We start from the raw sequence: 23,575 nt of genomic DNA, 5'->3' as shown, positions 1-23,575 counted from the left end.
TTTCACAATATTACTGTTTTTACTTTATTTTTTATCAAATAAATGCAGCCTTGATGAGCATAAAAAACACATAAAAATCTTACTGACCCCAAAAATCTGAATTTGTAATGCATATATAAATGTATATTTCTGTAATTTCAATGTTTAGAGGTCTGCATGTGTTTGTTTTACCAGTCTTGAGTCCTTTGGATAAGCCTTGCACTGGAAAGCACAGGCAAATCACAAAAAGACTCTAAAAGTGCTTTTATTCTTGGAAATATTTTAACAGCATCACTAATAAGCAGACAGTTACAATATGTTTGTCTTGACTGAGGCTTGATCTTTTAACACTAAATTTAAATTGTGCAACTATAGCATTCAATAGATAAACACTAGTGAGACATTGTTCAGTTGATGCACACCAGAGATCGGGGGCCTTGTTTATAAAATGTGAACCTGTACCACAAAACCAGTCATAAGTAGCAAAGGTATATCTGTAGCAGTAGCCAAAAATACATTGTATGGGTCAAAATGATCGATTTTTCTTTTATGCCATAAAACATTAGGATATTAAGTAAAGATCATGTTCCATGAAGATATTTTGTAAATTTCCTACCATAAATATATCAAAACTTAATTTTTGATTAATGATATGCATTGCAAAGAACTTCATTTGGACAACTTTAAAGGCGATTTTCTCAATATTTAGATTTTTTTTGCACTCTCAGATTCCAGATTTTCAGATAGTTGTATCTCGGACAAATATTGTCCTATCCTAACAAACCATACATCAATGAAAAATGATGTATGAATCTCAATTTAAAAAATTGACCCTTATGACTGGTTTTGTGGTCCAGGGTCACAAATGTTGTGTATAAACCGTTCTACATTTGATCTAAGATCATTCCTCAAATATGCATACGTGTGAACAAACATATGCACAAAAAAAGTGCAAACACCTGCTAAGAACCTGAAGTGACACTAAGCACTTTTCCACATCAATGATCGATTTTATCAGATTTGAACGTTGGCATGGATTTTGTGTTATAAATGTGGCCCCGGAACTGAGGCAGTAAGATGGAATTTATTTAGCATGATGTGACTTCCACAACTGTTTTTGTAATGATGAGTTGGCACCTTCACAAGAAGACAAGTAAGACCTGTTTTTGATTTCTTTGTTTTCTAAATAATGTTTTTAATGGAAGACACAAATGCTCGATATGAAGCTTTGAGATTATCGTTTTCATACCCTGCACTGCACACTTGCCTCCAGTGAAGAATCTCTGTATTTGATGATTTTCACTCTAGAAATATTTCAGGAAAAACAATGAGGAATCATCTTACTGTACTTAGAATCAGGTAATATGTCAACTGGTATGGAATATTTATGTTGCCTTATTAATAAAATGGTTTAAACAAACCAGTGTTTAAAAGCAGGCCATTTTAGTTTTATTGGTATACTGTTATACTAATTATTAATATTTGAAATTAGCTTTTATTTTATATATTTATATAGTTAAAAAACATTTATTTTAATGTTAATTAGTTTTGGTATGCGCTTTCATCATTTTTATTAGCTTTTGTAGTATTTCTATTTAGCTTTATTTTTATTTCATTTTTAGTAATTGTAGTACTTGCATTTATTTCAGCAACATTTCTTTCTTTTTTAGTTTTTCAGTCTAATATTTATATTTAAATTATTTCAGCTTTATTTCAAAATACGTTTTAATAGTTTCAGTTGATAATAACAACACTGCAGGCCATAGGCAGGTTTACTAAGCAAATACATTTATAGAAACACCTTTAAAAATAAACATTTGTATCCATATGCTACATTATATCATTATTTAAAGAAATAAACAACTGAGTTCCAAGATACTCATATCCCACAAACCATCTCTCCAAACAAATCCCAAGATATCAGCTACAAATCATTCATTTTTTTGTCCAACTCATCAGAAATGAACAGTCTCCAGCACCTGAATCACACGATTCACTGCGTTTTAATCTTTTTAGTGCTGTCTGAACATGTCAACAATGAAATGTATAGTCTGATGAAGGCATATGTCACTCCCAGCGCACAGTAAACGGAGGTGAGCATGAGAGGGAGGAAGGGAAATGTCTTCTGCCAGACTGTCAGAGGGTAAACAAACTCACAGATCAGCTCAAGAGGAATCAGGCCCAAGAGATACGTCGCTTCCAGCGGGTTCAACAAAGCACCGCCCTTCCTGAAAAAACAAATGAAGAATCACATTACCAATACTTTGCTCAAACATAAAGACAATAATGGCCCAATAATCCCATTTTAATGTACAGACCTGAACAGCGTTTTTAGAGAAATGAGACTGAAGATTGTAAACAGCAACATGAGAAATATTTTGATGGGCAACTCTGGAATTAAAAATGGAAATGTTTAAGAATTACAATCAGTGATGATGCAAAACACTTGCTGTGAGTTTTTCTGAACAGAACATACCTTGGGTTGTGAAGAGGAGTGGAAAGAGGGAATAATGACCGGTTATACTGAGGATTAGAAAAATCCTGGCCTCCTCTCTACTCTCTACAGCGAGCAAACTGAAAAACAAGAAACTGTGTTTAGTAGGCGGCTGGCAGAACGTGCTTATGTAAGAATACCATCAGATGAACACCTTAAAGGAAGTATGGCCATCAGAATGGCTTTCTCATGCACATGCCAACCAAACATAAAGGATCCAAGGGCACAGATGACAAGGCAGCACAAGAACCCTCTCGCTCCATTAGGTCGATGCCATATCCTGAAAAGTGCAGGCTGCAAGAGACAAAGTGACAAAAATGGTATATGCATCAGAGCTTGGCAAATCTAGAAATCAATTTTCTTTTTTTGTATTGATCATTATTCATGTCAATGAATGAAATTAAGGCCATCTATTTTAATATTCAATTTAGCAATGCAAATCAAAAAGAACTCACCAATATTGACAGTAACGTACAAACAAGGGTTGCTAAAGGAGAGACCGAAGGAAGCACAGAGTGCTGAAACTCCTGAACCAGACCACCAGTCATTGAGGCCTTGGGAAGTTTGTTAATATCAAGCAGTTTGAATTTCACACCTAAATAAGTGAATTAGCAACGATCAGGATAAAATCAATTGGACAGTGACATCATTATGTGACAACGCTAATAATATGAACATTCAATTAAATGATTCTATTTTTTTTTTCTATTTAACCTATAGCAATACAACACAATTGTTTGAGTTATTGAACATACCCAGGATGGAAAAAGCTTTATCTGCTATATTGTAAAGTGCCCAGATGTTTGGTGCCCAGTACGCATGACACAGACCACGCTTGAAAGGGAAGAGTCGTGACAGGACTTGTGGAAGCTGACCCTTGATGAATAAAGATGAATAACATTTATCAACTAATCTCTGTGATAAAATAAAACAAATGCAAATCAAATTATGCTCACAAAGACTGCATTTATTTGATCAAAAGTACAGTAAAAACAATAATATTGTGAATTATTACTATTATTATTACTACATATAATTTTTCTTTAAAAATTAAAGTTTTCTATTTTAATATATTTTGTTCACGGAATAATAATACGATTTTTATATATTTTAACGTTGTTTATTTCTGTGAAACAAAAGCAAAAAGAAAAAAAATTTTCAGCAGCCATTACTCCAGTTCAGTCACATGATCCTGCAGAAATCATTCTAATGCTTAATATACTGTATGTATGTATGTATATATATATATATATATATATATATATATATAAAATCATAAAATACAAAAGTTTAAAATAACAGCATTTATTCAAAATAGAAATCTTATGTAACATTAAAAAATTATTTACTCCCACTTTTGATCAATTTAATGCATCCTTGCTGAATAAAAATAAAAATGTAAACTGACTTTACAGTTGAACAGTATGTGCTTATATGAAGAGCTTTGTTCATATATTGATAACAAACCAGTGCTATAAAGGGTCCAAATGACACTGCAAATGTAGACAAGACAATAGTTCCTAGTGTTACAAGCCGCACAACACTGAAACCTGAAACTTCTCCACTGCAAAGATCCATCTGAAAAAAAAGATTTTGACATAATTCTACACAAACAGTCTTTTTGCAGTCTTTGTGAACACACACACACACACACACACACACACACACACACACACACACACACACACACACAAATACTTATATAGTACATATACATATGTATACATGTATACATACACACTACCATTCAAAAGTTTGGGATCACTAAGACTTGTAATGTTTTTTAAAGAAATCTCTTATGCTCATCAAGGCTGCATTTATTTGATAAAAAATACAGGAAAAAAAAAACAGTAATCTTGCTAAATGTTATTACAATATAAAATAATGGTTTCCATTTTAATATCCTTTCAAATATAATTTATTTCTGTGATGCAAAGCTGAATTTCCATCAGCCATTACTCCAGTATAAAGTGTCACATGATCCTTAAGTAATCATTCTAATACGCTGATTTATTAATTTAACTTTTTATTCATCAAAGAATCCTGAAAAAAAGTATCACAGTTTCCAAAAAGATATTAAGCAGCACAACAGTTTCTAGCACTGATAATAATTCAGCATATTAGAATGATTTCTGAAGGATCATGAGACACTGAAGACTGGAGTAATGACACTGAAAATTCAGCTTTGCACCACAAGAATAAATTAGATTTTAATGTATATTAAAATAGAAAAACGTTATTTTACATCATAATAATATTTCACAATGTTACATTTGTCCCTGTATTTTTGATCAAATAAATGCAGCCTTGATGAGCAGAAGAACCTCCTGTAAAAAACATTAAAAATCGTTCTGATCCCAAAATTTGACTGGTAGTGTGTGTATATATATATAAAAATAAGATTTTATTACCTGCATTGCTCTGTGTGAAACAAAAACATCTCAGTAGGTAGATACCGTATGCAGGTGCAATATATAGATATATATGCTTCAAGTTGAAAAGTACTGAAAACAGCAAGGCCCCCTCAAAGTGTCTATTCTGTTAACACAAAATCATTTTCAAGATAAAAACTCATATTCCAACAAACTTTGCAGAAATTCAAATAAGACAAAATATAATGAAATTCTATTTAAAAACATGTATAATACAAATTTATTTCAAATTTCAGATTATTAGTTATGTCTTAGTTATGTATTAGTTATGAAACTCACTAAATAACAGAAATTACAGCTAATACCTGGAAATGTCTTGCTATTGATAAAAGAAGAACTCCAAACAGGAATCCATTATACTGGAAATGAATATCTGCAGGAATTCAGTCAAGCTAAATTAATTTCAGGTCAGGGAAATTAATGCCTGAGTCACATCAGGGCATGCATGACTTATTAGCGTGCCAGATCTCCAAGGATACGATCAACAATTAGAAGGCCAAAGTTCCACAGCAACAACACTGTCAGGATAAAAGATGGCTTTCCCAGAAGGTCCTTTCCTTTGTCTTCTCGCAAACATTTGCAGCATCTAGAATAGTACAAATGCTCTTCATCTCAGATTCCACAAAAGCAAGCCTTTAACATTGTCTTTCCTTAAAAGTATCTTTCAAACCTAAAAAGACAAAGGCACAAAAACTACTTTGGATCAAATTGTGGCATTTAAAAGCTACATACTCTTTAACCGCATAAAAGAAGACCACATCAGCCACAATGACTGACAGTCTTTGGAACAGGATTGTGGCTGGACTTGCATAATTCAGGTTCTGAACAACCAGCATCTCCTTATCAAAAAACCAGGCAATATGAGAAAGTCCATATTCAAACCAAGCAAACAGGGGAGGATAATCCAGTGTCCACTCAGACATAGCCTGAAAATATACAAAATAAACCACAAAATTAAATCCTGTGTATGTAATAGTTTGTAAACTGTATGTAATCCATATGACTACCTCATAATACCACTGTGGTACTGGCAGACTGTGAGTCAGGGCAAGCCAGTTCCTATGCACCTCAAAGTCGGTAGAATGGCTGAAATACAATAAATATTAAATTGCTTGGCATTAGGTGATGCAAAACAATCATCTCCTCTTCGTAAAAGGACGAGTCTGGAATGAATGAGTCTCGAGTATTTGGTCGCTCTTCTAACATAGCCATGGGTTTTCCGTTTTAATGTGATCACATGAGAGAAAAAGTATATTATGTGAGATAAATTCACTTACTAGGCATTTATCAAAAGACATTTGAGAAATGAAACTCCGAGAGCCTGAGCAAAAAAACAGCTCTGATCGTTAGTCATGGGCGCAGCCATGACAGTTTCCAAATGAAGAGAAAACTTTATTTCTAAAAGCCGAATTACAACCTTTGGTGGCGCCAAGGCTAATTTGAAAATTACAAAGTTGGTTGCTAATATAAAATAAGAAATCCGCACCAGAAATCCCTATACATTGATGTTGTGAAGTGCGCTTATACAGGGATCACAAACGACTGTGATTGGTCAATCATACAACAGCGCTGAAGTAAGTAACATATCACATCATATCGTCCTTTTACGTCCTTTTACTTCAGTAGCGCTCTGGAATGGATAATAATTAATTTATACATAAATGATCGCAATAATAGACTTTAATAAAAAAAATGCGTTTATTTAAAATACATAGTGAATAGTTAAAAGTTGAAACATATTCTTCAGAACCATCGTACATGACAAATTTTTAGACAACATCCGGGCTACTAAGCCTGGTATATGTGTCATGCTAACTGCCTTTCTAGTTGCTTATTCTATTTCTACCATCAAAAAGAAAATAAAAGAAAAGAAAAAGTCCACCTTCTTCACAATCTATCGAAACGTCATCTAAAGTGTACCAAAATAGGAAACCACATATAGTAAACGAACAGATTAGGAGTGTTTTAAGACAGTGCTAATCGATTTGACCCTGAAAGGTGTGTCGTTTTGCCCTGGAAAGACAGACAGAGGAAGGGCACACACAAGAGTTCGTCTTGGCTGTTGTTGAGCAGTTTACAAAAAGTATAGGTTAGATGCGTATAACAATTACATCCCACATAAATAATCATATAGTTATTTAGTTTAGCCATATAACTTTATATATAACAATGTCATGCTGGGGAATGTTTATACGGAGACAATACCAGTTCTCCTCGATGTTAAAATTGCATCAACTCAACATCCAACCAATGTTTCATCAGAGAGGTAAGTGTTGTTCGACGATACAGCGCAGTAAGTTGCACATTTCAAGGGTTTACAGACGTATTTTTCCTTTTAGGTTTCCGTAAAACGACTGCTGTTAAGACATATGATGTGAGAAAAGTGGAGTTGACGCCTCTGGAGCAGAGGAAACTCACGTTTGACTCTCATGCGCTCGTGAAAGAGCTGGAAACCAGCGGTATGCTTAATAAGTACTTGCCAAAATACTTTGTATATAGGTTTCTAATCAGTATGGCAAGCCATTTTAATATTTATTGGTTAAAACGAATGACAATTTTACTATTTGTTGTATTTTTTAAAATTGTCTTATATTTAAGATTTAGAGAAACAAATGGAAGCTTAATATAGATATTTTACATTTACTAAATGCATTAATTATGTAATGCTTGTTTAGATCTTGCCAAAAATTAAGCAGTTTTTTTCTGCATATGTAATCCAGGCTTTGAAAAGAGGCAGGCAGAAGTGATTGTCACAGCACTGGTGACTCTTACTACAGCCAATATGGACATCGTATACAGAGACATGGTCACTGGAGCCCATCAGGTATACAGCCAACAAAACTGTCAGTAGAAATGACTAATAAAGAACCCTATTGAATGATATGGTTTCTTCGTCTGGTCTAGGAAATAGCTCTACAACAAATCATGGCTCATCTAGATGCTATCAGGAAAGACATGGTTATCTTGGAGAAGAGTGAATTTGCCAATTTACGCTCTGAAAATGCAGTAAGAATAAAGTTTTAACCTGTATTTCATCCTTTGTTGTTGGCTCTACAATCAGAACACACCATATAAAGTAAAAACCTGTTTGTCCACAAAGTATTAATACTAATGTAACACATTGAAATGTGTCATAGACAGTGTTATTCAGTTCTTTACCTTCTCAATTATTTTACATGCAGAAAATGAAAGCAGAGCTGGAGCACATAAAGAACAGACTACTGGTGAGTATAAGTAGATAGAAGTTTGTGTGAATTTGAAAAATTATTTTGCACATTACCATTGTTTCTGTTTAACATACGCTTTATTTATCTTTTTATGTTTACATTGAAGGAAGAAAGCCAAAAAATCAGAGCAGATGCAAAGTTAGACATTAATTTGGAGCGAAGTAGAGTTACAGACATGGTATGAGTACATTACTTGTTACCATTTTGTGTAAGTTTGTATTGTATAATTTTTTTGTAACATTCAACCAATTCAATTTTTTTATTTTTTATTCCAGTTTACAGAACAAGAGAAGAAACTTATGGAAGTTAGAACAGAGTTCCAAAAAATGGTAAGGTTTACAAAGCAACACAATCATTTGAACTATGATTACAAGTAAGATTTTCTATTCAGTGTAATTGCATAATGCTTTTATTATCATGATTCATATAAAAATATAACATTATTACAGTCAAGTTCTTTTTTCAGAATGCAGATATAGAAAGTGAAGCCATAGAAACCTCAAAGAAAATAGACATACAAGTTGCCTCTTTGAAAACCCTCCTGGAATCACTCAAGCTAGAGACGATTAGATATCTTGCAGGTATGTACTCAAGATGCTTTTCAGACAGATGACAGCTACTGTACCTCTTCACATATTTGACTTAGCAGTGACTTGTTTGGAAGTCCTGCAGATAAGACACTGAATTTGATAACAGACCAAATGAATTAATCAAGTGCTTTGTTAGTGGCTCTTCTGTTTGTTGATGCGATTTCTTTTTATGGGCACCAAGAACGTTAAATTGAATCATGTTTTTTTTTTGTTTTTTTTTTCACAGCATGCATCTTCACCTGCTTGGCAATTGCTTTGGGATTCTATCGCTTCTGGAAATGAATCTCACAAAACAGTAGAGAATTAATGTCTGGAGTTTTTATCTTTAAAGTTCTGTCTTTTGTTTTAATGATACAGGTGTATATATATTTTATTATATTTTTACATTTCAATATTACGTTTTTTTATGTGAGCAAATGTGTTCTTTAAGTTTCTTTAGATCTGAGGGGCCTAAATGTTTAACTACGAAGGGCCAAAAATCAAACTTGTTTGAGGTCCGTGGCTCGAAAAGTAAATGTTGCATTATGTCCAAATATATTATATTAAAATAAAAAAAATGCCTATATTCTCTACATTTAAATGCAATAATAAGGTAAAACAAAAATATAAATTAAAATTGAAAATATTCTTTAATGGCATTTGTCTTTCCTTTTTTTGTTGGAGTTGTTATATGATACGGTGGGCTAAATCAGAGGTCATCATGGGCTAATTTTAGTTTGGGCATCTCTGCTTTAGACCAATATATTTATCCTTTAGTATGACATAAATTCTATCAATTGTTTTTTTTTAATATTGGCAATAAAGGCAGTTTGGCATTTTCAGTTTTTAAAAGATATCTCCCAACATTATTCCCTTTCATGCAAGTGCAAAAAAAAAACCTTTCAATTAAAATGTTTTTGAAGTGTTAAAAGATTTTGTGAGCATGTTTGTATGCATGAAGACAAATATTATCTATATATATAAAGAATTCGGATAATGCCACTTTTTTCTGTCCTATTTTGTATAGGGGTTATTCAACCTTATCCAAAAGCTTTTTCTGATATATTGCAGTCATTTCACTTAATATATTGAACCACAGAGCTACGCATGTGATGAAATTTGTAATACTTATTAGGATAAACATTTTTTCCATGGGTTACAAGGTAGCACAAACATAAATCAGGTTTTCGCCACGACACACCTAATACATACATATGAATCAACAATGTCCATCTTGAGGGTCCATGACCACCAGCCTAATCATGTCACACTGGTTCTGGATTTTAGAGCTCTATTCATATCACTGTAGGATATCTTTGAAAATAAGTCATGTAGGAGTATTAACAGCGGTTTAGCATGTTGGTTGACCAAGGTTTTATTTTCTTCTAAAAAAAGTAAATTAAGACATTTAACGGTTTTAGACTGTGGAAACTATGCTTAATTCTAAGACAATTTTATGTATTACATGTTGTTTTACAAATATTAAAATACAGATGAACTAAAAATGTGGTTGTAACTAATTTTGTGAGACATTTAAGCAGTCATGGGTTATAAAAATCATAATCAAATAAATGAACAGAGAAGGTTCCATTAGCACTGAAACTTTATTTAGGATTATGCACAAAACTGACAACTGTAAATCGGTCAAAAAGCACACAATAATCACTTTACACACAAGACACCATTTCTTCCTCAAAATCTTTTTATTGAATATTCTGAATAAACCAAAATTGCTCTTTGAACCTCTGCAAAAAGAGAAAAAAACCACCGTTTTTTTTTTCTTTCCATTTTCAATTAAATGCATTACTCTGAATCAAATACAGTAGTAAACTGAAATAACTATTTACATATTGAGGTCAGGGAAATTCTCATAGTAAATTATGTTCCATTAACTATTAATAATTTACAATCAGCCCCAATCCTGGATTTAGGGAATTATCAATGACTGAAAAGGGTTTCCCTTTTTTTGTGTAGGCAAAACAAAAAGTCATTCATAAATTAGTATTCAACCACCATTCACCATTCTCCAAAAGTCAGAACAAATGTCTCATGGAGAACAAAAAAACAACAAATTCAAATTTTTTTTTTATCAATACTACACAAAGAATACCAAAAATATCTTTATTTATAAATTAAATTATACATATACATTTACCCCAAACGTACATCTTTCACAGTACATTTCATTGGGCATTCACATGGCAAAAAATACCTGAAATGTGCAGGCAAATACAAATACAAAAATGTATTTAAAGTGACTAGCTGAGGTCCCGGCCCCAGAGCTCTGCAATATAAAAATATCCTTCTTTACAAAACACAAAAGACCAGCTTAAGTAACCACAAAAAGAGGTGGCTAAGGAGCAGCATAGTTAGAAAATAATTGCACTGGTTTGTGATTCTCCTTCTAACTTAACCTGAACCTCCTCTTTTACCGTTGGTGCATCTGTATTGTCCTCGGAGGGCTCTTCTTTAATACTGGAGCATGACACCTCATCACCCTGCTCTTGTTTTATGAAAGCTGTTAAAGGGTTTTCTGTAAGCATTTTATTGGGTGAGGGTGTGCAGTCCACAAAGGAGGATGTCTACAGAAAAAGGGGAAGCATTTAAATTGACTAAAGGAAAATTAAGATGGAAAGTGTTTTCTTCACACAAGTCTTTACACAAAAGCAGATTACTTATAAATACAGCAGTTTCAGCCATGTGACTTCAATATGTGATGCATGATAAGATGCCATTATCCAAATCAACACTTACATTTTTGTAGTCTTCGTAACATGAGGGATGATATGTCTAAAAGAGAAGGGAAAACAATTTAAGCGTTTTATCAAACACCAAAGCCACAACATTTGATCTGCTCTTTTAATTAGTGGATTTCTTACCTTTTCATCGACTCTGATGGCATTCTTCAGATGCCACTCTTCCTCTTCCTCCTCCCAGTACATCTCAAACTGCTCCTGGCAAATCTCACACAGCTGAGGAGAGAGAAATAAAGAAATCTTTAATTTTGCACAATTTTTCTAATACTATGAATTATCACAAAGTCTGTGTACATCGTCTAACCTCGTGAACGACATCTGCTGCAGCCTTTACGCTCTGGAACTCTCTCTCTTTGGCTGCTTCCTGAGTTTTCTGTACAACCTCTTCATGAACTTTTTCAAAGAACTGACTCTTTGCCCTCTCCTCAAGATCAGCAATTTCCTCAAATTCAATCCAATCCTTAAAAAAAAAAGAAGAAAAAAAAAAGAAAAAAAAAGATAACCATGATTTTTTCCATTTACGTTCTCTGTGACAATTTTCTGACAATATACAACATTTTTAAAAAAGAAAAAAAAGAAATGACACAGGATTGTTTCCAGCTTACCGTCAGACTGTAGTACCACCGACGGTGTGTAACTTTCTTACTGATGTCCTTCTCTGAACGATTCTGCCTGTAGTGCCAGTCCAAATGATCCGCATACACATCTGTCTGAGATGCAGTAAAACGCATGCCACAGGAATAGCACTGGATTCCTGTATAGAGTTTGGTGATAATGCTGTCGTGTCTCCTAAATTACACAAAACATCTGGTGTCATTAAGTCATTTTTCACGGTCACACAATAATAAAAGTATTTCTGTCAGATTCACTTGAGTCTAAATTCCAGAGAGTATGTAGATACTATATGTACATACAGTTTCATGTCCTCCAAAACAAAGCCAGTCATATCTGGGACACTTTCATCTTCCTCTTGTTCCTCCTCCTCTTCCTCTTCAGGCACAGATAAAGTCTGACTTGCTGAAGTAGAGTCTAAAATAGATTTATAAATCTTTAATTAGGCTCATTTGAAATAGAAGACTACAATTGACGCAATTCAATTGTCCAACAGTAAGAAATTAATAATATTATTAGCAATAAATAAATAATATTAATATAATACAGTATGCATACCAGTCGTTGAGTCTGTTTGTGCAGGTTTTATTATTCCAGTGGATATAAGTTTTGACAACAGATCGTTCACATCTATTTGCCTCAATGGCTCGGGCTCAGGCTGCTGAAACTGGGAACCTGAATCAAAAAATCACTTATTATAATATAGGTCTAAAATAGACGTCACAATCAAAACAAACAGCAGTGCATAATTCTGTTTCAGGATATGCGAACAAATAAAATAAACACATTCTTACCAGGCTGGAAAGATATTTGGTTTGGTGGCATGAAGGGTTGAGCTCCCATAATCTAAAAATTCACAAGACAAAAACTAAACTTTAAATTTCCATGCTTAACAAAAAGAACACTCTTTAACTTTCAAAAGTGAGTAAGGAATACTTACAGGCTGAGGAACATTTCCAACACCTGGACCAGGGAATGGAGCAGGTCTAAATGAACCTTGGAAATCCGATGATGTAGGGCCTGTCACACTGAAGTTAGATGCTTGAGAAACATTTTGCTGCATGGTAAACTGTTGGGCTGGGCCACCATACGTGTTCATGGGTGCCATGTTGAAATTAGGAGGTGGAACAGCAGGGTTTATCACAGGAGCTTGACCTTGAGTTTGATCATATATTGTTGGCTCCTGTGGTCTCAGCTGGTTTGGAATATTTGGACCGCAGTATCTTGGAGGACCTTGTGGGTCATATCTTGGCATGACAGGCGGTGCATCAAATATTAAGGGTTCAGGCTGCACCGGGTTCTCAAAGCGCATCCCACCTGATGGACTATCAAATCTAACTGCACCCTGCTGTTCATCATAATTCATTAGTCTAGCCGGGAACCGTGGTTCCTCGTATCCTGGAGGACCGTGTTGCATGTGAAGATTATCGAACCTTTGTGGATTAACAAATCTGTTTTGGTGCATTGGGTGGTCATAATGAATTGGGGCTTGAGGGTCAAATCTCACCCTGTTGTGAGGCTCTGTGTACCTCACTGGCCTGTGTGATACTGGTGGGTTGTTAAATCTCACAGGTCTTTCATGGGCTTTGGGAAATCTTTCAAACCGGGGAGGGGCATCAAAGCGATGTCCAGGAAACCTTACGGGTCCACCAGACCCATCAAATCCCCCTGTACTGCCTTCATACCGAGGAGGAGGAACATAAGGTCTTGGAGGACCATCTAACCGTGGCTCTCTCATGTGGCTAGGTGGCCCATCAAAGGGAGCTTGAGAACTCTTATATCTATCAAATCGTTGAGAAATATTTGGTCCATCATGCCGTGGCGGGTTCACCTGTGCCATAGATCCTTCTGAGGAGTGCGTTGGTGTATTCCCAGGAGATTCATCAAGGTTTTGTCCACTTCTTCCCAGTTCCAAGAAATTATCTTGCATTGAAAGACCCTCTACATTTATAGGACCATCATCTGGACCTGTACCAGAGTGCACACTGTTGGGACTTTCAAAACGTGGGCTGATGTCTCCTGGTTGTTGATCCATTTCAACTGGAGATGATGACCGTTCAAATGGCAGTCCTGTGGATTTTCCAAAGGTCCCGTCTAAGTTGACTGGACTTGGTGAATTTCTGAATGTGGAACCTGTACATGATGGAGGCCTGTTGGTTCTTCTAGGATCTTCGCGGTCAGGCTTTATGGCATCACCAGACATTTTATGCACTCCTGAGCTTTCACTGTATTGTTCGGCCATTTCACGTTGAAGCTGATAGAACATTACATCCAAAGGTGACTGGCCCTCTATTTGCACTGTTGAGATGGACAATAATTCAAGTTTAGACTATCTATAAAACGCCAACATCATCAACAACCTAGGGCGTTTAAATATTACATGCCATGGTGAAATTGTAAAAATAAATAAATAATTTTTAAACTTTAGGTAATATTTAAAATGTGCTACAACTCACACAGTATTTACAAACAGGACAAATCTCACCTGGACGCTGAAGCTGTGTTCTTCTCAACTTAGATTTATGCTCAAGATAAGAAAGCTCTGCATCAGACATGGCTCCTTCTTGTTTCTTTTTTGATTGATATACTCCCTCATCACACGATTCATCCCAAGAGTCAGACCGCTGTCTTTCCTCTTGATACTGAAAAAGCTGGTTTATTTGATGGGCTACATTGAGGAATTCGTCACTGGTTATTTCACCATCAGCATGACTTTTGCTAGCCTGAAATGAAAAATGTCCAGTTTAGAAATATTGTAAATTAATTATGTATTAGAAAGGAAAAATTTATTCCAAAACTACAAAAAGATAAGACACCTTTCTTAAAAGGTCCCGTTTACTTGCAGAATTAAGTGCTTCTGGTATTTGTATGTTGCTATCAACACTCAAGCGATGCTGTTTAGGTATACGAGGTGTGGACGGTCTTTGATTAGTGTTCCATGTCTTGTGTCTCTGGTTGCCTAGTCGTCCGTGTGAGAGATCTGAATCTGACTGTTTGGGACTGTAAAGGCAGTTTATTAATCTGATTGAGGTTACATGTTCAACAATAGAAAGACAAACGATGTTTAAGTATTGACATTTAAAAGATGAAGCCACTTACTGTTTATTCTCTTCCCATCCACTCCTCCATCTCTTGCTATCTTTTGTGTCTTTATGCTCTGCAGGAGAAATTCTCAGATGTGGTCCATCTTTCTGATCAGCAGCTCTATCATCAAGTGGCCTTTTTGATCGTCTTGGTTCTGGGGCATTTTTCTTGGCACGTTCATCTCTAAGACTCGACTGTGAAAAAGCATCATCATTATGTGAATGTTTACTTATCCTAGCCTTTCCAGACTTGGGGGGTGGAGTAATACTCCTGGTTTTTCTCTTTGGAGATGATCGCCTCTCTTTTCTTTTGGGAGAATGCAATGGTGGTGAACGGGATATTGACCGAGACCTTTTTCTAACATTTGCTTTGTTCACTTTAATTTCTTGTTTCAGAAATGTCTCAAGTCTTTCATGCTTGTTTAGAGAGCCATTTATAAGCTTGGCCCTGGTGCTGCTGGACTTCTGATGATCCAAGTTTTTAACACCTTCATCCCTATCTTTCTTCTCTGAACTTCTTTTCTTCTCTCGGACATCTTCATCCTTTGAATCTGTCCTGTCATGCATCTGCTTATGTAGCCTTGGGTCCTTCTTATTCACTTCAGCAGTTTTTGAATGCTCAGACTCCATTCCTCTGGGTCTGACAAGGATGCCTTTTCCAGATGGTGACACCGACTTGGATTTAGGCTTTTCCTCAACTGCAGAGTTATCCTTTTTTGGAATCCTCAACTTCTCCAACTTACTCTGTCTTTCAGCTGAGACTTGTCCTCTTTTTTCTGATGTAGTCGGAAAGCCTGGTATGACCGGACTCTCCTTCTTATGCATCACTTGATCCTTTGCATTTACAGTTGCACCAAGTCTGTTTAATCTAGGATCTCTGGTTGCCATTTTTTCTGATGGTGCTGGAGGCCAAGGTTTGGTCTGTGGTGCAGGAACCGTGTGAGTGACTTTTGGTGAGATATTGAAACGTGCAGGAGCACCGACATGGTGGTTTGAAGAAATAGCAGGACTGGCAGCCTTGAGAATTAAAAAAGGGGAGCAATTCTGTGTTTTAGTTATATCTAAGCAGTATGAAGAATGTTGGTCAAACTGCATTAGACCAACTACAGCTCCAATGCACTGCTGTTACATATCACTTGTGCTTGGCACATCACAGAAAACTAGTTTTATACTTCTAAAAACTTCAAATATTAACATGCAGCGCTTCCTAGTTTGTCTTGTTATAAAGCACATGACTTTTAAACTCACCAACTGAGCTTTCGTTTGTTCAAGTTCAAGCTCTATCTTCTTTTGCTGAAGTTCTAACAACTGCTTTTGCTTTGCAAGCAACTGTTGCCTTATCAATTGTTCTTGTTTCAGGCTCTGAGCTGGAGGTTGTGGTGGAGGAGGCTTCGGAGATGTTTCTTCAGTCTACGCAAAGAGAAAAGCACACATTTCAGATAAACCATGGCTGTACATTTCTTCCCACCTCTAGGAAATAATAAAAAAAATAATAGTAATAGCTAGAACTCCTTAAATGCTTACCGGTTTTAAAAATTTTGGGTTGACATGTATGCTGGCATTCACATTTGGTGGCAATGGTTTTATAGGCCAGGCAGGATCTATCGAGTTCACACGCACATCTAGTGCATATAGTTTCTTCAAGGGGAAAATTTCATCCCATGTGGAACGCAATTTGAAGAGACTTTTTCTAGTGGCCTCATCCACCTAAAGTGAAGCAAAAGAAAGGGGGGAAAGAATATCTGACTCCACTGTTTATTCTCAAAAGAACACTGACAAAACTACGTAGATGACCATTCAAAAAAATTGAACAAAAACTGAAAGTTATTACTATTAAGGTACGAAATAAACTAATCAAGTTGAAGAAATGAATTAGCACAATGCAGTATTTTAAATGACAAAGAGCACATGACGTTCAATCAGAAGTAACATCATGGACACAATTTCAAAGAATTAAGTACCTTCTCAAATACACAAATAAAGGAATTGACTAGGTTCTTAGCAAACACTTCAAGGTATTCCCCTCCAACATTCTTCACTATGGAATCCACTAAGTACAAAACTGGAAGCTTCTCACCAGGAGGTGCCTAAAGTGATAGAAAACTGACAAGTTTAGAAAACAACATGGGAGAAATGCACAACTACATAAAATTAGAGTTTGTTTGTTGAGGTTATTAAATGGTTGACGTTGGATTAAAAATACTGGCACAGAAAACAAAAATCAAGCACTTAAGGGGAAGTCCACTGTTTGCAGTAAAAAAAAAAAATTAAAAAAAAAAGTTCCTCAAAAACCAGATCCATCAAAAATCAGGGAAAAGTTTCAGATGCAGGAACAAAAAAATCAGGAATATTTTCATTTTAAAAAATTCTTCAATGTTCACTCTTCACTCGAGGCTCAGTCCATCAAGAAAATAGTTTTGTTAGGTTGTCAGTACAATTCAGTTTCAGTTATTGGCATCTTTTTTTTTTTTTTTAGCAAGAAGCCCAAGTCCTTTAAAGTGGGGAGAAAAAAAAAAAAAAAAAAAGGATTAAAGCTTTTTCACTTGTATTTTTTTTTTGTACTTGACCAGGAATTCAACTCCGGGATCCATTTAAATTCAAGTTTAGATTTGATCTTCATATTGGGGAGAAAAAAAATGAAACACTTCTTGGTCTTTACATTTTACACAAGTCCATAAAAAGATTTTTGACAAGTTGTAACCAACATGCCCCAGTGCAGAGAGAAGCACAGTTTTTGTAAAATCCTGTTTTTTTTTTTTTTTTAAAGCAATTTTTACACTTTCAGTTTTGGAATGTCATTAGAATGGACACTGTACCAATGCAAATGTCTTTGTATTAAAGAGCACTTGGATTAGAATGAAAACAACATAGCAAACATTACCACAAAAAATACACTGGGAAATAAAGACAAAAGGACATTTCACATAGTTTATTGTCACAGTTGTATACCATTTATTAACATTGCAGTAAAGAATGGAAAATTACTCAGCAATCTAACACCCCAAACCCTTTATAGGTTCAAGTACACAGAAATTTGAATGGCGCACATTTGTATTAAAAACGTTAAATTCAGGCGTGTTCGTTTTCACAGAGCAGCCCAACACGACTATCCGAACTAATGCAAGATTTCAAATAGGATGCAAACATAAACAAGGATATGAAAACTTTCCACGAATTTCCCCAATAATACCCATCCATCTATGTACATAGGCGGCAAACCACGTGTACCAGCTGGTGACATGACATAACTACAGCCACGAGTATGCAAAAACTTATTCCTGATTAATTGTTGGTATCAACACGGTGTGTCTTAGCACCTTATATTTCTAATCAATTCATATTTACAAAGTTGCTATGCAAAGTACACAATTAACTAACGTTACACAACGACGATGAATCGGGTCGCTGCGCTGATTACAAACACGGAAATGTTGCATATTTCCTATGTAGGGTTCTTATGGATAAATTATGATTAATACAACCATATGCAATTAAATTACATTAATATCTATATTAACACTGAACAATAAAACGTATGTTCTACTGTAACATTGGTTTAAATGAATAAATAGCGAATACTGTATGTGAAGCCACCGGGCTGTTATCATTATACGATAAGCTTATTGACAAGGTAAAACATGGATTATTCACTTAAAGCCAAATGCGTCAACAGTAAGTCCGACTTTATGAGCAGCTGTGACCCAACAAGCAGATAAACACGCTGCTGCAACTGGCCTAATTTGGGAATGTGAAGTGGTGTGACTTTTCCGACCTACAAAAACAGTAGATTCTGATTGCTATTAAAATACTGGCATGATAAACAACATAGCATCAAAACATGTTTTACGTCGATTTATTTTGGTTAGCGAACTAGTCGCGCAGCCGCCATGTTACAGGCCTCATGTCATGTCGTCATTTAACTAACTAGCCGCACTCGAGCTAAAAGACGATTACTGAAACGAAACAAAAATAAATCTATTTTCATAAAAACCTTGGCAATTTGTGCTTCAATTATTGCGACGATATCCTTGGTGAACTGGATGTTTTCTTCGGCTAGAATGGTGAGCATGTTGATGTGCGGTTTGCTGTTGAAAGTCAGATCTTCCAGCGAGGACTGATACTCGCGGCATGCGTCCTCCCTCGCGCCTTCGTCCGACATCTTTGAGCCGTTGAGTCGCCACACAATATAAACTATTATACAAACATTAACTGCAACACAGTTCTCTTAAACATCTGTATTTCCTCTTGGTTTCCTCTGTACGTCGAATGTCGTGCTGTAGCTCCTCGCGTCTTGCGTTTAAATAACGATATTTTCTGTTTGGATAACGTTTTGCAAAATGTCCGTCGTACTTCAGCGGAGACTGTGCGTCATCTGAATGTTTTATAGTTGAACGCGCGTCACTGCTTCCCGATTGGCTGCACTGAAACGCTCGCGTTTGATTGGGCGATGAAGACTTTGCGCTCAATGCCATTGGTCAAAACAGAACTATTATTTTCAAGAAGAGCCTATCAGAATTAAGTAATTCAATAAATCAACAAAAATCACAACAGCGAGTACAATGTCGTCATCACCTTAAAAATGAGAAACTGTAGGATAATTTGCATAGGAGAGGTTCAGCGGGTTCAATAAGCTGTAAGAACATACGTATGGAAATAGGCCTACCCATCACTACCTGTCTGGCATTTTAATCGTCTATTTTGAATACAACAAGGTTGCTGAAGTATTGGTAGACGTGACGCTGAGCAAAATGGACACGATTTTATTGGACAAACCTGTTTTTTTTCTCACCCTTTTTATTATATATTTTTAAATCAAAACTTTTATAATTAAACATGTTGAGTCTTTAATTATGATTACATAATATAAATGCATACGAATATACAATTCTGGGTATGTATTCATTATAATAATAAAAACTGTAATTTTTCCATAAACATTTATAAATCATTCAAACATTCAAAATTGTTTATTAACAATTACAAAACTGTTTATTTACAATTACTAAACAGAACACATATTGTAATTCATCTCACTTAATTTTAATTCAAAATGAATTTTCAAAAAGATCTTTGGACCACTCATTTACAGACAAATTACAACTTGCATCCTGCATGTCAGACTTGCCTGAGAAACTCTCAGTAGACCCAACAATCGGCAACTGATCCACCTTTTGTCTTTTATCACTTAACCTCAGATCTATGATCTTGCTTTTAAATTCACATTTAATTTTTCCGGAGCACAGTGAGTCTACACGTTTTTGGCTTCGCCTGGTCTTCTGTCCACATGAGTTGTTATAATAAGAAACTGGGGTGGATTGCAAACATGGTGAAAAAAGCAGAGAACCCGAACCTCCAGGCTCTGATGTATTGACATTCCTTGGTTCATTGCCTTTAGAAATCTCTGTCACATCCGAAAGGTTCATGTCCATACTGCTCTCACCAGAAGCAAACAAGTCTACAGAGCAATTGTGCTTCTCTTCATGGTCATCAAACACAATACGTTCCTGCCTGACTTTGCAATTTACAGAATGGACCTCACTTTGTGCACAGTGCCTGAAATATTTGCCCTTTTCATGGTTTACTGAACAAAAAGCCACGGAGGGTCTGCTCCTAGTTAATATTTTTCTTTTTAAAGTGAGTCCTTTTTTGTTCGACAACCTGTTGCTTGTAGAGCGATTAAATGCACATGTAATGTCAGGACTAAAAGGAATCATCTTTTTTGAAGAACTGGTAGTGCACAAAAGAGTGGGAGTCTTATGGATCTCAGCATTGTTCATCTTAGTTTCAAGATTTTCTGGATAGTCATTTTCATTGTTCTCATTCCAACTTATGTTGTTCACATTGCACATTGGTGAGGACAATTTTTCGCTACAAAGAGTCATTGGTATATTTTTTGAGATGCTTGCTGAATTTTCAGTCAGAGAGCATCTATTTTGTACTTGAATCATTTGATCACTTTTACCTGAACTGAGCTCCTTTGTGTCATTTATCTCTGATATCTGAGGCTCCACGCTGACAAAATCTTGTAAGCTTTCGGATAAAGGTGCGTACTCTAAATCAAGACTATAAAGTGACTTCTCGTGTAAAGGTGCATCATATTCTTCCCTGGTTTTAGCTCTTACAAGGCATTCGGATTTAGTTATTTCAGTATTATTTCCACAGGACAAGGTGCTAAGTGGACTTATAGTGTCACATGCAGTGGAACTGTTCAAATGCACTGATGATTCAAACATGTCACAGCTCGAGGAAAAAGATTTCCTGTGACTCTTCTGTGTTTCGTTCTTCAGTTCATCCTGTATACAATTAACATGCTTCAAATGACTGGTGTTGCTTTGGGAAGTGCATTTACATGTTCTTGTCTCCTCGTTCTTTGGTGAAAGAATATTACGATCACAGTCTCTGGACTGCTGTAACACATCATTACTTAATTCTTCCGGGGGGAAACATAACCCAGGTGATTGCCATGTGCCTGAGAGTGTGAATCCTTCATTGCTGGGTTGAGAATCCAACTTTGCACATGATGGAGGAGTATAATCAAAACTGAGTTCATTTCTTTGAGAACTTTGTGAGTCTTTCTGTTGTGATGGACAGATACTGTTGGCAGAGAGAGAATTTTCTCGCAGGAGGTTTTTAAAATAACCAATTACAGTACATCCCATCAAAGACTCACATGGAGAAATGATCTGGCAGGCCACTAACTGTCCAGACAGCGAAGAAGTGGCAACATTATGAGGGACCTGTTAGGAAGGAACAAGAAATGAGCAAAATTAATAAAAAGAGGATAATCTTGATGCTCCAGCTCCACCCCAAATTAAATGAAGACATACTCCATACCTTCAATCCAAAAATGACACATCTTCCTATAAAGCAGTCTTCCACAGCTTTGACAAGGAGTTGTTGAACAGTATGTGTGCCTTCAGTTTTCTCCAAATCAATACATCTGGAAACATCACACTTTATATCAGCAATGAATCAACAGAAATTTTATTCAAGATGTTAAAAATCTGTAAATGCTTTAAAACACACCTTTGAAGGCCACCAGCAGTAATGCCAAAGAAGGGATTTAAACAGCCCCCGAATACTGTCACACCAAATATGTCTTGGTTTCTGGACACTTTAAATGACAGTCTGTATCTGTAGTCAACGTTTTGTAAGTCACAAGTGAATCCACATCTTCCACATATAGCCCTAAAGATAATGATTCAGAAGTTATTCATAATGTTCAGATGCTTTTTAATTTAACACACAAACACACACACTCATATAATAGTCATTTTGTTATAGCATCAGTAATTACACATAATGATACATTCGCAAAATACATTTAAAGTACATTCAACATAATTTGTAATAAAAAATTAACTTAATTTTACTACGTACCTTTTGCTTTCCTGACTTAATCGGGATAGACAGCCTTTGCAGCATGGATACACAAAACAAGAGTCTTGCAGAGAAAGCACTGTGCAACTCACCAGAGCCCGTCTGTTGCTCATGAGTGCTTAAAATACTGGCAAGGTTTACAAACAATGAACACAATACCATTATTCTCTACAAGGAAATACAAAAAAAAATGAGGACTCAAATTTTAAATTACTTTTTAAATATTTTTTAAAATTAAATCTATTAAAGACATACAACAATAAAGAAAATGATCTCATGAAAAAAGACCAGAAACAAAAAAGTGAGCTACAAAATTTGAGTTTCAAACCAAGCACGATTCTCTTCCTCGTTCTTCTTCTTCTTGGTTTTATGGCGAGTTGCAATCTTTGAGCATATCGCCACCTCTTGGGGTGGTTGCTAAGGTGTTGCTATGCAGTTGCTAAGGTACTCAGGGTGGTTGCTAAGGTGTTTTTTTCCCCCCTTTATTCAGTTCCATCACACAAAAGTACAATGCAAACAGGGAAACGTTGCACATCTCAAAGCATGCAAAACAGAACAACAGCAACAACAAAAACGCAAAATTAATACAAACATATATATATATATATAAATGTTCAATATCTTCAACAGATACATTACAAAAGGTACATTTATTATTATTATTATATTAGTTGACATTGTTCTGTCTCAACTCTGAAGCCATCAGAACACAGGTATCTCTCTTCCTCGTTGGTTTCTCCCTCAATTCTCAAGAAGCACAGCCTCATCTACCGTACAACAATAACTTATATGCGGCTCTGTGTAGTTTTAAACTAAAGATAAATTACGATTCAATTTCAGACCTTAGAATTGTATTATAATTTCAGGGTTAAATGAGTTAAAGAAATGTATTCAAGGTCCTTTGTGATCACGTTGATGGAATAGGACTTTACCCTGAGCATTGTTCATACTGCAGATATCATGCCAGTGTTGCGAGATAGATGAGTGAGACGAGTGATGGCAGTGGTGGGAATTTTAATTCATCAAAATGAATCGAATCTTTT

At 35.5% G+C, this 23,575-nt stretch overlaps 3 protein-coding genes and 1 pseudogene across 4 annotated transcripts; 1 reads left to right on the top strand and 3 right to left on the bottom strand.

Annotated features, from left to right (window-relative positions):
* Positions 1 to 1,702: 1,702 nt before the first annotated feature.
* LOC107681100 (probable dolichyl pyrophosphate Glc1Man9GlcNAc2 alpha-1,3-glucosyltransferase) lies at positions 1,703 to 6,271 on the bottom strand (annotated as a pseudogene).
* A 355-nt stretch (positions 6,272 to 6,626) lies between these two features.
* Positions 6,627 to 9,283, top strand: LOC107681094 (coiled-coil domain-containing protein 90B, mitochondrial-like). The gene is made up of 9 exons (XM_016477251.1): positions 6,627 to 7,171; positions 7,245 to 7,364; positions 7,626 to 7,729; positions 7,810 to 7,911; positions 8,088 to 8,129; positions 8,239 to 8,310; positions 8,408 to 8,461; positions 8,599 to 8,713; positions 8,949 to 9,283. Exons 1-9 carry the CDS (start codon positions 7,075 to 7,077, stop codon positions 9,002 to 9,004), a joined length of 762 nt encoding a protein of 253 aa, XP_016332737.1. The 5' UTR covers positions 6,627 to 7,074; the 3' UTR covers positions 9,005 to 9,283.
* A 1,011-nt stretch (positions 9,284 to 10,294) lies between these two features.
* LOC107681148 (pre-mRNA cleavage complex 2 protein Pcf11-like) lies at positions 10,295 to 19,516 on the bottom strand. Its single transcript, XM_016477329.1, has 16 exons — positions 19,144 to 19,516; positions 17,114 to 17,239; positions 16,677 to 16,859; positions 16,401 to 16,562; positions 15,169 to 16,169; positions 14,886 to 15,069; positions 14,555 to 14,792; positions 13,010 to 14,367; positions 12,864 to 12,915; positions 12,628 to 12,744; positions 12,372 to 12,486; positions 12,063 to 12,246; positions 11,762 to 11,917; positions 11,581 to 11,673; positions 11,456 to 11,491; positions 10,295 to 11,283 (listed from the first exon to the last, which is right to left on the bottom strand). The coding sequence occupies exons 1-16, from the start codon at positions 19,309 to 19,311 to the stop codon at positions 11,071 to 11,073; spliced, it is 4,386 nt and encodes a 1,461-aa protein (XP_016332815.1). The 5' UTR covers positions 19,312 to 19,516; the 3' UTR covers positions 10,295 to 11,070.
* Positions 19,517 to 20,204: 688 nt separating this feature from the next.
* On the bottom strand, positions 20,205 to 22,909 carry LOC107681101 (DNA damage-induced apoptosis suppressor protein-like). 2 transcript variants are annotated; one of them, XM_016477261.1, is made up of 6 exons: positions 22,861 to 22,909; positions 22,533 to 22,659; positions 22,179 to 22,340; positions 21,987 to 22,092; positions 21,823 to 21,889; positions 20,205 to 21,746 (listed from the first exon to the last, which is right to left on the bottom strand). In XM_016477261.1, the coding sequence occupies exons 2-6, from the start codon at positions 22,643 to 22,645 to the stop codon at positions 21,577 to 21,579; spliced, it is 618 nt and encodes a 205-aa protein (XP_016332747.1). In that variant the 5' UTR covers positions 22,646 to 22,659; positions 22,861 to 22,909; the 3' UTR covers positions 20,205 to 21,576. The 2 variants fall into 2 exon arrangements, with proteins under 2 accessions (XP_016332747.1, XP_016332745.1); XM_016477259.1 differs by lacking the exon at positions 22,861 to 22,909 and having other exon boundaries at positions 22,533 to 22,844.
* Between the last annotated feature and the right edge of the window lie 666 nt (positions 22,910 to 23,575).

This window comes from Sinocyclocheilus anshuiensis, unplaced genomic scaffold, assembly GCF_001515605.1.
Source record: "Sinocyclocheilus anshuiensis isolate Anshui unplaced genomic scaffold, SAMN03320099.WGS_v1.1 scaffold412, whole genome shotgun sequence".
Classification (NCBI taxonomy): Eukaryota; Metazoa; Chordata; class Actinopteri; order Cypriniformes; family Cyprinidae; genus Sinocyclocheilus; species Sinocyclocheilus anshuiensis.
This window is presented reverse-complemented; position numbering and strand designations above follow the sequence as displayed.